The sequence below is a fragment of the Trichomycterus rosablanca genome, chromosome 12, assembly GCF_030014385.1.
Source record: "Trichomycterus rosablanca isolate fTriRos1 chromosome 12, fTriRos1.hap1, whole genome shotgun sequence".
Classification (NCBI taxonomy): Eukaryota; Metazoa; Chordata; class Actinopteri; order Siluriformes; family Trichomycteridae; genus Trichomycterus; species Trichomycterus rosablanca.
Window position 1 is genome coordinate 8,923,687 of NC_085999.1, and position 13,180 is coordinate 8,936,866.

At 36.6% G+C, this 13,180-nt stretch overlaps 1 protein-coding gene across 4 annotated transcripts in view; it reads right to left on the bottom strand.

Moving 5' to 3' along the window:
- The window catches only part of rapgef4a (Rap guanine nucleotide exchange factor 4a), a 50,798-nt gene that overhangs the window by 3,279 nt on the left and 34,339 nt on the right, over positions 1-13,180 (bottom strand). For all 4 annotated transcript variants that reach the window (XM_063006639.1, XM_063006640.1, XM_063006641.1 and 1 more), the window contains 16 exons: positions 11,679-11,862; positions 11,062-11,146; positions 9,631-9,691; positions 9,431-9,507; positions 9,111-9,257; positions 7,678-7,784; positions 7,247-7,332; positions 5,591-5,669; positions 5,174-5,324; positions 4,863-4,951; positions 4,736-4,766; positions 4,547-4,616; positions 3,089-3,235; positions 2,080-2,177; positions 1,638-1,763; positions 257-435 (listed from right to left, as the gene is read on the bottom strand). In XM_063006639.1, coding sequence (XP_062862709.1) covers positions 257-435; positions 1,638-1,763; positions 2,080-2,177; positions 3,089-3,235; positions 4,547-4,616; positions 4,736-4,766; positions 4,863-4,951; positions 5,174-5,324; positions 5,591-5,669; positions 7,247-7,332; positions 7,678-7,784; positions 9,111-9,257; positions 9,431-9,507; positions 9,631-9,691; positions 11,062-11,146; positions 11,679-11,862 — 1,717 coding nt within the window. The remainder of the gene's footprint in view (positions 1-256; positions 436-1,637; positions 1,764-2,079; positions 2,178-3,088; positions 3,236-4,546; positions 4,617-4,735; positions 4,767-4,862; positions 4,952-5,173; positions 5,325-5,590; positions 5,670-7,246; positions 7,333-7,677; positions 7,785-9,110; positions 9,258-9,430; positions 9,508-9,630; positions 9,692-11,061; positions 11,147-11,678; positions 11,863-13,180) is intronic.

Here is a 13,180-nt window from a genome sequence, read left to right on the forward strand (position 1 = left end):
ACCCCTTACTGTCACTTACTTCTCTAAAATATGGCATTTTCTGCTAATTTAATGCATGGTTTCTATTTAGTTGCTCAAATACACAAAAAATAAATAATAACACCTTAAATAATAACTAATAACACTTTTTCATTTATACTTTTTGCATCTATTGTATAACATTTACTTGACAAATAAAATTCTTTGTCAGAGTTAGGGTGGTTTGTGTTGGTAATAAAAAAACAGATAATTATGTCAAAGGAAAACTCATTCTTACTGAGCAGCTATCTTGATGAATTTCTTCAGCAGCTGGACACGTTTGCTGAGGGCTGGGCAAAGGCACATCTCTGTCACCACCCATAGCTGGATCTCATTAAAATGACGAAGGAAAAGATCCAGATTTGTCGTAGCTTTCTTAAAGTGCTGCCGTCCAAATGTGTGATAGATCAACTCGTGCTGAAACAGAGCACAGCATACGTTCAATCCACAAAAGAAATAGTTTAAAGTTACTTACTGTAGATGTAATTGGTTTCTTATTTTAAAACCCGATAGGCATCCTAATGAAATCTTTATTATGAACATTTAATCATCTAATCCTACTGTCTGTTTAAGATTTATCTATTACTGCATGATAATGTTAATTAAAGTTGCATGCAGTGTGACAGAAACATTTGGTTGCTTTACTTTCATTAATTTTTAAATCTCTGGGTTACCCCATCATACCGCTATGTGTCCTGCAATTGTCTTGTACTATTCCTAGAATTTAAACCATTGTTTGTTTGTTTGTTTGTTTAATGGGATTTTAACGTCATGTTTTACACTTTGGTTACATTCATGACAGGAACGGTAGTTACTCATTACACAAAGTTGTTAACATACAGCTATGTTCACTTGCATGTCCTGGGAGGAAACCGGAGCACCCGGAGGAAAACCAAGCAGACACAGGGACAACATGCAAACTCCACACAGAAAGGACCTGGACCGCCCCACCTGGAGAGCGAACGTGTGAGGCGACAGTGCTACCCACTGAGCCACCGTGCAGCCCATTTAAACCATTGTAGATTTCAAATTTAGTCCAAACATTCAAGTTTTATCATTAAGATTTGTTCATACACAGATTAATACCTTCCATACATTTTTAGATTGTGCAAAAATTCATGTTGGCTGTACAATCAATTTTTGCCAAATTGGTATAATATAAAATAACTTTATTCAATAAACACATTGTCTACACCATTCTTTACTTTTGCTTGCCACTGATCGACTGTTTAAAGGATGTCATTTAAAGTCACATAGTTACATTTCTATAAATTTACAAAATGTCTAAGTTAACTAAGTTTAACTGTTAGGCCAGACTGTTCATTCAAAACATATAGAAACATGTAGTTAGTTTGTCTGTATTTCTGTACTTTTATGTTTAATGCTTTAAATGCACTATAGACATCAATAATTAATACTATGTTATTTGCCAATCAAAGAGTCTTATTCCCTGCTAATGTAAAACTTTAACACATTAAAGCAAATCCCAGCCACGTCTTGCCAAGGAACCTGAGCGTATTACACAAGAACTCCACACTTGCTAGAAAACTGCTTTTATATTAATACAGAGAACTTTAGGCACAAACAGAATGACATGTTGATTTTGTGTGTCTGGATACCTCATGCACACAGTTAAAAAGTTCCCAGTCGTACAGAGTCATCTGGTAGGCCAGATCTTTAGAGCTCATCAGCTCAAAGCTGGACATGGAACCACCAGATGGACCTTCCTGCTCTGGCAGTGGAGTCTACACAAACACAAGAAAGCATAACAATTAGTTTGTACATTTGCACTCCCGCAGCAGCTGTTGCTTCATGAAATACTGATTAAATGATGAAATAGTTTAGTTTTTTTTTGCAATTATCATTTTTAAATTAGCATAAATAGATATGCCAATTATCTTTTTTTAAAACATTTATATGATAATTCAGCTTTTCTAAGCTTCTACAAAATATTAAAAAGGACCAAATGAACGATTAATTGTATATTAATGGATAAAAATAGCAATTAAATATAATCTAAATGAAAAAAGGATCTGAATTTGTTTTGTTTTTCTTCTGTACCAAAGAGTTAAGCTGTTCCCTGGAGCAGACAAACAGGCGGCCGTTAATAGTGAGAGAGGAGAAGATAGACACTTCTTTGGGCTTCAGCACTACTTTACCTGAAAAAAACACACACATTGTTTAGTGTGACAGGGTTAGCGCAACCTTTACTGTTTTAACTAGTGATTTTTAGTTTAAACATTAAAAAAAAATTAATTAATCAACTGCAAACCCTAATAATGAGAGAAAAAAAAAAAATTAAGACCTCAAAACAAGCCCAACCAGATTTCACACAGTGGCACTAAGTCTAATCAGTGACTTGATGCATTGTTATCAATGTTGGTTGCTAAAAATTCTCTGGTGGTGTTTTAACTCTATAAATAGTCCACTATTATTACTGTTACATACATGAACTCTGATGCAGGGACACGACTGTGTGTTACCCTGTCTGGTTGTCATAACAGAGGTTTTGCTGTTCCGTAATAATCCTCAGCCTTTACTCTCCTCTTAAACTCCTGTTCTACTGCATTACATCTGTGTTCTGACCAAGTACTGACAGCACAGAAGCCTCATATTACCATGTTAGTCTCAATACTATCTGAGACTCTACAGACACTATCAGAAACACTATTAGAAATAATTCTTATGCCATGTACACGCTGTATATATGTGTGTATATCTGTGTTTGAATATGTGCATATGTTGCGGTTGTGATGGTAACATTAAGGTATGCTGCAATGATGAGAAAATGAGCAGAATCTACCTCCTTCCCGCAGCCACAGCTGAGAATAATGCATCACGTGACTGGTAGTGGTCTACAAGGTCATTAAGATATAATTTATCATTTAAACTTGCAAATATAGTTGCATTAGTACTATACACACCAGTAAATATAGATTTAATAAAGAGTTATATACTTAAACAGGGTTAAATTACTCTAAATGACAGAATGTGCCAAACATTTCCCAAAACTAATGAAGTGAACTAGCTTTATTAGGAAAAATAATGTTGTTTGTGTGTATGTTCTTACCTCCAGATGAGCTCAGGTGAACGAGGAGAAGGTCGTCTTGTGAGCCAAGCTTATCTGATACAGCAGACACAACCTCTCGGGCAGAGGCAGAAACAGGCACTCGGATGGTGGTGTAAGTGTGGTCAATGCAGTAGACTTTAAACAGGACTAAAGTTAGGAAATACAGAGGTGGTCTTATGAATTACAGCAGTATGAAACTGTCTTTGCCAAAAATATAACTATCCAAAATATCCAGCTTTCACCCTTTTCTTAAAGGATGTCATGTATTTCATGGCAGCCATGGTATTTGAATTATTTCTGCAATAATTTGAATGACTGGGACTCATAATCTTATGTCTAGGGGAAAATATCCTTAGTTTTTACTTAGTGATATGGAAAGTTGCTGTATAAGTATTTTCTGATAGTGATTATGATTGACTATAGCTGGTGACTTTTCTGTGTCTACATAAATAGAGCTAATCATACCTTTACGTTTTTGCACCCAAAGGTGGGGAATAAATCCCACTCTGTTTAATCTCAAGTAGTAAATAATATGAGAATATGATCAAGTTTAATTAAAAGCATTTAAGAACTGTTTACACTGACTGAATAAATGATTGTTGCTTTAAGTATATACTGTAAATATATACACTGATCAGCCATAACATTAAAACCACCTCCTTGTTTCTACACACACTGTCCATTTTATCAGCTCCACTTACCATATAGAAGCACTTTGTAGTTCTACAATTACTGACTGTAGTTCATCTGTTTCTCTACATACTTTTTTAGCCTGCTTTCACCCTGTTCTTTAATGGTCAGGACCACCACAGAGCAGGTATTATTTAGGTGGTGGATGATTCTCAGCACTGCAGTGACACTGATATGGTGGTGGTGTGTTAGTGTGTGTTGTGCTGGTATGAGTGGATAAGACAAAGCAGCGCTGCTGGAGTTTTTAATTACTGTGTCCACTCACTGTCCACTGTATTAGACACTTCTACCTAGTTGGTCCACCTTGTAGAGGTAAAGTCAGAGACGATCGCTCATCTGTTGCTGCTGTTTGAGTTGGTCATCTTCTAGACCTTCATCAGTGGTCACAGGACGCTTCCCACGGGGCGCTGTTCTATTCTTAGTGCAGCAGGGACAGTGCTGAGAATGATCCACCACCCAAATAATACCTTCTCTGTAGTGGTCCTGGGGGAGTCCTGACCATTGAAGAACAGCATGAAAGGGGGCTAACAAAGCATGCAGAGAAACAGATGGACTACAGTCAGTAATTGTAGAACTGCAAAGTGCTTCTATATGGTAAGTGGAGCTGATAAAATGGACAGTGAGTGTAGAAACAAAGAGGTGGTTTTAATGTTATGGTTGATCAGTATATATATATATATATATATATACTGTATGTGTGTGTGTGTGTGTGTGTGTATGTGTGTGTGTGTTGTACTAGTATGAGTAGCAGAATAATGAGATACTCACTTTCATCTGTGCTCTTGATTGGCTGCCGTTTCTCATCACCCATACTGAACTGACGGAGGAGAACCTTGTGCTAAAAGGAGAGGGATAATAAATAAATAATAATAAATATGTTCTACTGCATGCAGAGCAGCATATGCTATAATAAAACATGACTTTATTTTACATTATTGGTTGAACTATTTCTCTCACCTTTTTCTGAGAGGGGTTCCCATCTTCTAAACTGAGAACAAATATAAACAAATGCTTGTTAACAGTTAGCAAAATTAGTCCTATATATAAAAAAAAAATTCTGAGAAACTACAAGGACAAATCTCACTTTTGCTTGAGGACTTTCTCCAGCTCTGAAAGCTGATCTTTCAGTGCAGGAATAAGTTTGGCATCTTCAGACACTGATATATAAAATTCCTACAAACAGAACAAACCCCGGATCAGGCAAGTCAGGCATACAAAGCTGTTAAAATATCTGCTGTATTTTATAAAATTAACACTAATGAAATAAGAACATGTAAGATGCTGTTGTTAATTAAATAATGATAAATAATTTTCTATAATTTGGCCTGCAGAATTGGGAATGCAACTCTATTAAAGATAAGGATTTGTTCATAGTGGTTTTGTGTTGGAGGAGACCTGGAGGAAGGCCAGCGAGCTGTCCTCCTCCTGCAGGTGGGGGGTGTTAATAGCAGCCCACTGCAGCACCAGCTGGATGACCCTGCGCTTGTTATTCAGATCGTAGTCCAGTCTCTCCTGTTCGCTGCCCTGAGACGCCTGTGCCTGGTAGGTTCACTGAGGTTAAGGACACAACACACAGTACAACACCTGACCGGCTACAGCTGCTTAGAAACACATGGATCATTCAGAACATCCACATACTAGACACTTCATAGTTTATATCACATTTTAGACTAAAAAGTTCTTCACCTGCATATTACTGATATTTCAGAGCTTCTGGTTTTATAAAATGTAAAGATCATGTTTTTAGGCTTTTTATTTTTGGGAAAACATGATAACCAGAAGAGATTTTTTTTTTTAAACATTAAAGGATATTGAGCTTTCAGGAGTGGACATAGCTGAGCATTGGGGATAAATACACAGTGCATAAGCAAAAAGTCATCTATTGCTGGTTCTGCAGAGTAAAGAAAAATGAAAAATGAGATTGACACATAAATAAAACAGATAAAGATGAATACTCAAAACAAACGTTAACATATTAGTGTCTAATAAAGATTAGACCAGATCCCTGCACAATAAGCACATGGCTAGACCTGTTCTGCATCAGTGGCTGTTTTTTAATGCTAAATATAGAAGGTTATGAATTAGTTTATCTCTTGCATGTCCTCGTTTGGTCTCAGTAAGAAGACGCTACAGGCTTTAAATACAGGACTCTGTTCATTTAAACTTGATGTGTACAGTCAGAGCTATTTAAATAATAAAATCGTTTTGTTATTTATAAATTTAATGTTTGCTGTAAATACATATGCATATAAACACAGTATATTAGCTTAACAACCCGAGGAATGCTAGATTTTTTAGAAACCATTTAAATAAAGTGTATATTTAAGTATTAAAAATAATTATAGCATTATATTATTCAAATACCTTAGTAAAACATGAACAGACAAAAGTATTAAATGTTTCAGTATGTTTTCCCTGAGTAACTTATTCATTATTTTTAAATATAAAAGATAAAAGAGTCAAGAAAATAAACAAATCCTAGATTATCGTTTTTTATTACATTTTACAAAATGTCCCAGCTTTTATGAAAAAGGGGTTTGTATAAATATGAGTTCAATTAACCAATATTTTTCATATACGGGTTACTTTTGAACTCAACGTCAATTGGTTCTGGGAGTGGCGTTGAGTTTTAAAGGCGTTGAGTTTCAAGGTATTTTTAACCATGAAGATGTTTGGGAAACCTGTTAATGTGTTCCATGGTCCCGTGGAACTGGATATATTTTAGGCTCATGTTAAATAATGGGGTTGTTTTTGACACTTATACACAAAAAATAATACAAATATAATATTAAAAACACTGAAATACAATTAAACACAGTTAATAATAAATAACTGTTGCACAAAGCGAGGAATTTTCATTAGTGGAGAGAACTTATGAGCAGTAATTATTAAGAGTGTTTCTGTCATCATTTTAATACATTGTCATGTTAAGCTTTTTTTTTTTTTTACATTAAGCGTTTTAGACTCTCAAAAAAAAGCTGATTCTCACAATTTCTCAGAACCTTAAGCTGTAACACAAGTTTAAAAATGAAACAGAAGAAAAATCCAGATAAACACAGATAAGGAGTTTGTGGAGCTTTCAGGTTATTTTACACAAATGCAGATTCGTCTCATATGTGCACTTTGATGATGTCTTACTGCACCGCTCAAGTGAAGCACTTAACAAAGTGACTGTTCAATGTTAATTTGAAATTAAATAAATTAGGTTTTTTTTTAAAGATGAACATGTTGAGTTTAAGGGAAATGTTGAGTTTAAGGGTACAAATCGATGAAAGGCGTTGAGTTTTAAAGATTTTGAGTTTAGGGGACGTTGAGTTACAAGGTACCACTGTATATTTTTTTCAAGAGTATATAAAAGATTGGTGAATAAGATGAGGACTGGACAGCAACTTGTTACCCTGAAGTTTTGGCTTGTTACGGATATGGCTTCAGTACAGAACTGTTGTGTGTAAGCTGTGGTAAGAGTACCTGACTCTGTAAACTTAGAATCTAGTTTCATGGTCTCTAGGAAGTGTTCCACAATCTTCTCTGGAGTTCCTGACATCACAGTGTACCTAGAAGACAGAAAGATAACCATGAAATATATGCAATTCATGGTGGAGAGAGTGGACACATTGAGGATAGGATGACAGTGACCTGAGCCAGCTAATCAGTCCAGAATTAAGAAAGGGAACACGGCAGAAAAAATGGGAGCAGCTATAAAAGAAGCAGGCACATCCCTCATCCAGCATGGAAACACTCTTTAGAGACCTGTCATCTTAGTGCAGTTCTAGAGACTTGAAGAAAATATGCCATAGCACATTAATGCTGTTCTAGAGGGTCATAAAAGCCCAAAACCTGACTAAGACTTTATGTTGCTCACTTTTGACTGGTATAAATTCTTAATAAATGGGACATACTTGTATGGTGAGGAGACTGCATGACAAGAACTCCTGATGTTGCTCTTCTCAAGAACCAAAACATCCTCTTCATGTTCCTTCAACCGCACAGTATTTGCCTCTACATCCTACACACCACACAACCACAAACACACATTATTATTATTATTATCATAATTATTATTATTTTTATAGCATTCCTGTTTATAGGGAATAGAATTTATGTGTTTATGTGCAACATCTACAACAAATTACCAAATATTATGTGGACACCCCTGCTAATTACTGAGTTTGGGTGTCTCGATCACACCCATTGTTACCAGATGTGTAAAATCAATCACTTACATTTGGCTGCATGGGGACTGCTCTCTCTATTTCCTTGGTTGCTCCCATTAGGGGTCGTCGGCGGATCGTGATCCGCATTATTGATTTGGCCGGATGCCCTTCCTGACACAACCATCCTTATTTATCCGGGCGTGGGACCGGCACTACAATGCACTGGTTTATGCATCCTAGTGGCTAGGAACCCACAGGGCAATTCAGTGTCTCCAATTAGCCTGGCTGCATGTTTTTGGACTACGGGAGGAAACAGGAGCACTTGGAGGAAACACGCAGACAAGGGGAGAACATGCCACCTCTGCACAGAAAGGACCCGGACCGCCCCACCTGGGGATCAAACCCAGGACCTTGTTGCTGTGAGGCGACAGTGCTACCCACTTAGCCACCGTGCCACTTGTTTAAATTGTGCTATCTTATAGGATTCAACACTTTTGGAGAAATTTGGACTGACAAGTTAGAATGCAGTATAAACCACCAGCAGAGAGAAAATGCTGTAAATGAAATGCCAGTACAGTTAAAGAGACTTTGGAAATGTCTGTTAGGGTGCAGTGAAAGACCTTCATGGGTTTTTTTTCTTTTAATTTGCAATGTTGCAAAATACCCAACAGAGGGAGACATCAGTCAAAACACTTCTCAGAAAAACGTCCAAATGTTTTGGTGGAGCAGCAGCCTTCAATCACATGAGTCATAATCTCAGAAATTATAGCAAAAAGTTTATTCTAATTGTACAGTGATTATTAACTAGATGTGAACTAAATCCTGCTTACGTTTTCTAGGTGAAAAACCTTTTCATTCACACACCACACATACACATTCACTGACTAACAGACAGGTTATCAGGTCCAACACTGCATTGCTTTTCCTGAGCAAATGTTCCTATTGTCTAGGCGACTAGAGAGGAATTTGTCTGTGCTAGCATCAGCAGACAGCGGCATTACACACTGGCATAGAGACAGCGAGAGATTGAGAGAGATAACCATAGACAAAGATGCACTCTGACAGTGGAGAATCAGGCTCTATGACTGAAGAACCAAAGAATTGAATATCTTGCCACACTGATACCACCTTTAAGAAAATGCAAATGAAATCGAATTCAAATCGAATCCCCCTCTCACCCTGAGGATCCTGTTGAAATCCTCTTTGTCCACCCTCAGGAAATGGCAGTTATCCTCTCGCAGGACAATCGAGGCTGCACGCGGTGCGTCGTTCACCAGAGCAAGCTTCCCAAAATCATCTCCTTCATGCAGTGTGCAAACCACCCCCTGCAAAACACACACAGCATGTTCACACCCCACTGAGCGTGGTATTTCCAACGTTGACCCGAACTGAATAAATGCATGTGTATGCATTGCCATTTATTCATATCCATATTATTGAAACCAGAGAGAATGATATGATTTTTATTAAAAAAGACCCAGAATAGAAGTGAACTCACCTTCCCATATATAACTACATTAACTGATCCTTTTAGGATGATGTACCACGAGGTGCCTTCCTCTCCCTGATTAAACACTGACAATGACGTAAATGTCAATGCAGAGAACAAAACAAAATCAGAATCAAGACACGGACATATTTCTGTTGTCCCAGAGAGACTGTAACAACTGTTGGGTATTTTCAAATGTAGCTACTTACATACTGTTCCTGCTTTTGCATGAGACTCAAAAACAATGACACCTGCTAGCTCCCTTTTTACCTGAGGAGAACAAAACACACAATAGCTAAAAACTATATCTACATATTCATTCTTTTATTTTTACTCATCATTTCAAACACAGAATTACACATTTACTCACTCACACCAAGGCACCAAGGAATTGAGCAGTCATTCCAACTTTTGCTAAAATCTGAGTACTTAGAGGAAATCTAGAGAAAACCTCCAATATGTATTGAAATCAGCAATATGTCAGTATGATTAGTCAACTGCAAAAATCCTTTAATTTAACAGTAATCTGATAAACAGCTTGAGATGCACTTCAGTAATGTAATTATGTAAAAATTAAAAGCTTACAGCATGTTAATGAGTAATCAGATTTTCCCAGTAACATTGCTACCAGTAGTAATGATGTTAGCTTCAAGTATTACAAAGAAGCATTGCTAGATTTAATCAAGCAGAATTTTACTGACCAAGTGGTAGAATGGTGATCTTACACTACATGTCCAAAAGCATTTATATACCTGATCATGAGACAGGTTGAACATCCAAAACAAATGGTATTAAAATAGAGTGACATCTGTGATCTTTTCAGCTATAACATCTTTCACTCCTCTGGGGAGCCTTCTCATGAGACTTTGTATGTCTGTGGGAATTTGGAGTTTCTTTAAACCAAGCTTTATTCATGTTTTTAAAGAGCTTGTTTGTGCATGGGACATAGTCATGCTGAAACTGGAAATGCCCTTCCCTAAACAGTTGCTGCAAAGTTGGAAGCATATAATTTTGTTCATATAATTGATTTATTATACCTGTGAGCAGTTGTTGTGGCCGAAACACATGAATTCAAAAATTACAAGAGGTGTCCCAATACTTTTGTCCATATAGTGGATGATGCTTTATACTTGAAGTATACTATATAAATCTACAGGTGTACTTCAGCAATTTATGAATGATTATGAATTTATTATGAATTTATATTAAAGGACAGAAGCAAGGACTGTATTTCAAAACATATACCACCTTTCTTAGTTAGTCTGAAACAAAGCCAAGCTTTAACATTTATGAATTGTTAAGGTTTTAGGATTTAATATGTTCAGTTGTAAAAGAAAAAAGAAATCTTATTAAGGGTATACAGTTGTACAAGTTAAAATTTATATACAGTTATAAAGGATATCTGCTAAATAATGGAAGTCAAATTTAATCCAAGATCTTCTAGAAAACAACACTTAATCTAGGTGACTATCAGATTTTTCATAGTTAGCTAGTTACAATAAGGATCTGTCAGGTAACTGCTAAATATTGTATTGATCGAATTATCAGTGTGTGTGTGTTAACACACTCACATTTATTGGGTGATTTATTGGCAACCCCGGTTACTTTAGGTAATTTCTCATTGTATGATGTGCACTTACTGTAGTAGAGAGATGTGATAAAGCTTTTATATGAAGCAGCTCCTCATAAATGATCTCCAAATCATCTACTGACCTTTGGCCAGGCCTACAATGAGAGTGAGAGACAAAATAATTAGAAACTCTAAATTAAAAAATAATAATAATAATAATTCAACAAAGAATGTCATTGCTATAGATTAATTGGTAAGTCAAAAACTACCAAAAACAGGCATTGGTTTTAGTCAGACTGGTGAACGGTTTGACTGAAAAAACAAGAGGGGAAGTAAACTTTAATAGGGTGATTCTTAGGGTGTTGAGTGTTAGTGATATATTAAATTGTGAATTTAAACTTATTTAATACTTTAAATAAATACATTTCATTGTTGTAAAAATACAATTTTGTTTAATATCTCATCCCTAATAAATTAATTATGAGCCAAAAAATAAGCAATAACAGAAAAAAAGGAAGGAACAATATCTTTTTCACAGCATTGTATGTTTCTGAACTTGAGCTTGATTAGCTTCAATTACAAGATTAAACTTTTCATAGCAGCTCTATTTATAGTCCTGTCCTTAAGTGGTAACATAATAACCATACATTTTTAGAGGTCATTTCTTTTTCTGGGGCAGGAACGTACTGTTTTCGAAGGATCATGCGCATATGGGCATCAGGGCCCATCTGAGACAGGAAGAGGAGGGTGTCCTGCAGTTCCTCCTCACTTTCTTTCTTCTCCTCATCACTGGGGTATGGTGCATCCTCCTGTTCATCATCCAGGAAGCGATAGAACAGGTACTTGTCCTGGAAATTCTGCTCTTGATCAACTGTAACACAATACAGAAGGAGAATTGTCGTTTAGGTGATGACAGGTGATGACAGTTTAAGTGTGTAATAAATTTTTACTCTTCAAACCTTGTGCTAACACTTAATAACCACAAGCTGCTCTAAGCAGCTGACAAACAATTTACAGATGAGCCTAACCGACACTTCTGAAGCAGGAAAAGACAATGAAAATATATCAAAGCACTTGGTTCAATTTTCACTGTCCATGTCAATAAATAATGTTAGGGTGCACAGTTGGCACATCAGTCTAATGCACTAGCTCACCACCACTGAATTCAAATCCCAGCTGTGCTATCAACCAGCCGTGCACCTACACAAACATGATTGGCCTGATAGTCGAACCCCATTGCCACTGCAGTTGCATCATCATGCCAAATAGATGGTGGGTTTACAGATAGTGCTCGTGGTGTGACTCCTTTTCTGGCACGTAAAAAATAGCAGTCAGCAGTCAAGCTCTTCTTGGTCAGGGTGGGGATACGCATCAGTGATGTTGCAATTGGGGAATTGCTCTTAAACTTAACTGGTTGTACCACATTTAGCAGCTGCTACCAAATGATTGTAACACCCAGAGATCAGCCATTTACAGAACCTTGGCTAGGCCACTTCAATCTTCTGAGCCAATCAGAAGTGGACTTGCTCTCGTGCTTCAGAATCTTGTCTTGTCGTCTACTAATCTATTTGCACTTAAGGTTCAGATCACAGATTGATGATCGAACGTCCTCTTTAGGATTTTCTGGTAAAGGGCGGAATTGATTGTTCTGTCAATTATGGCAAGTCCCTCAGGCCCAGAAGCAGCAAACATTACCCACACCATCACACTGCTACCATCATCACTGTGAAATGCTGTTTTAGCTGTATTGTGGCTTTAATAAGACATGGCTTTAATAAGTTCCACCTTTGATTTATCAGTCCATAGAACATTATTTTAAAAAGCTTAGGAGTCACCAAGATGTTGTTTGATAAATGTGAGATAAGCTTTATGTTATCATTTTTAACAGTGCTTTACAGCTTGCAACTCTTCCATAGATTCCATAGATTTCTAATAGAGTTTATTTATGCTGACCTCATCTGAGGCAAGTAAGATCAGCAGTATCTTACATGTTAGTTTAGGTTCTTTTGTGACTTCCCAGATAAGTCATTACTGCACTGTCGGACAAAATGAGATAAGCTGGCTACATGTGGAAAATTCCAACATTGTTGCAATTTTTCTTTAAATATAATGGCTCTAACTGTGGTTTTCTGTGGTCCAGAGCCGTAGAAATGCCAGATTTTAAAAAACTTTCTAACATTTTAGCCTAC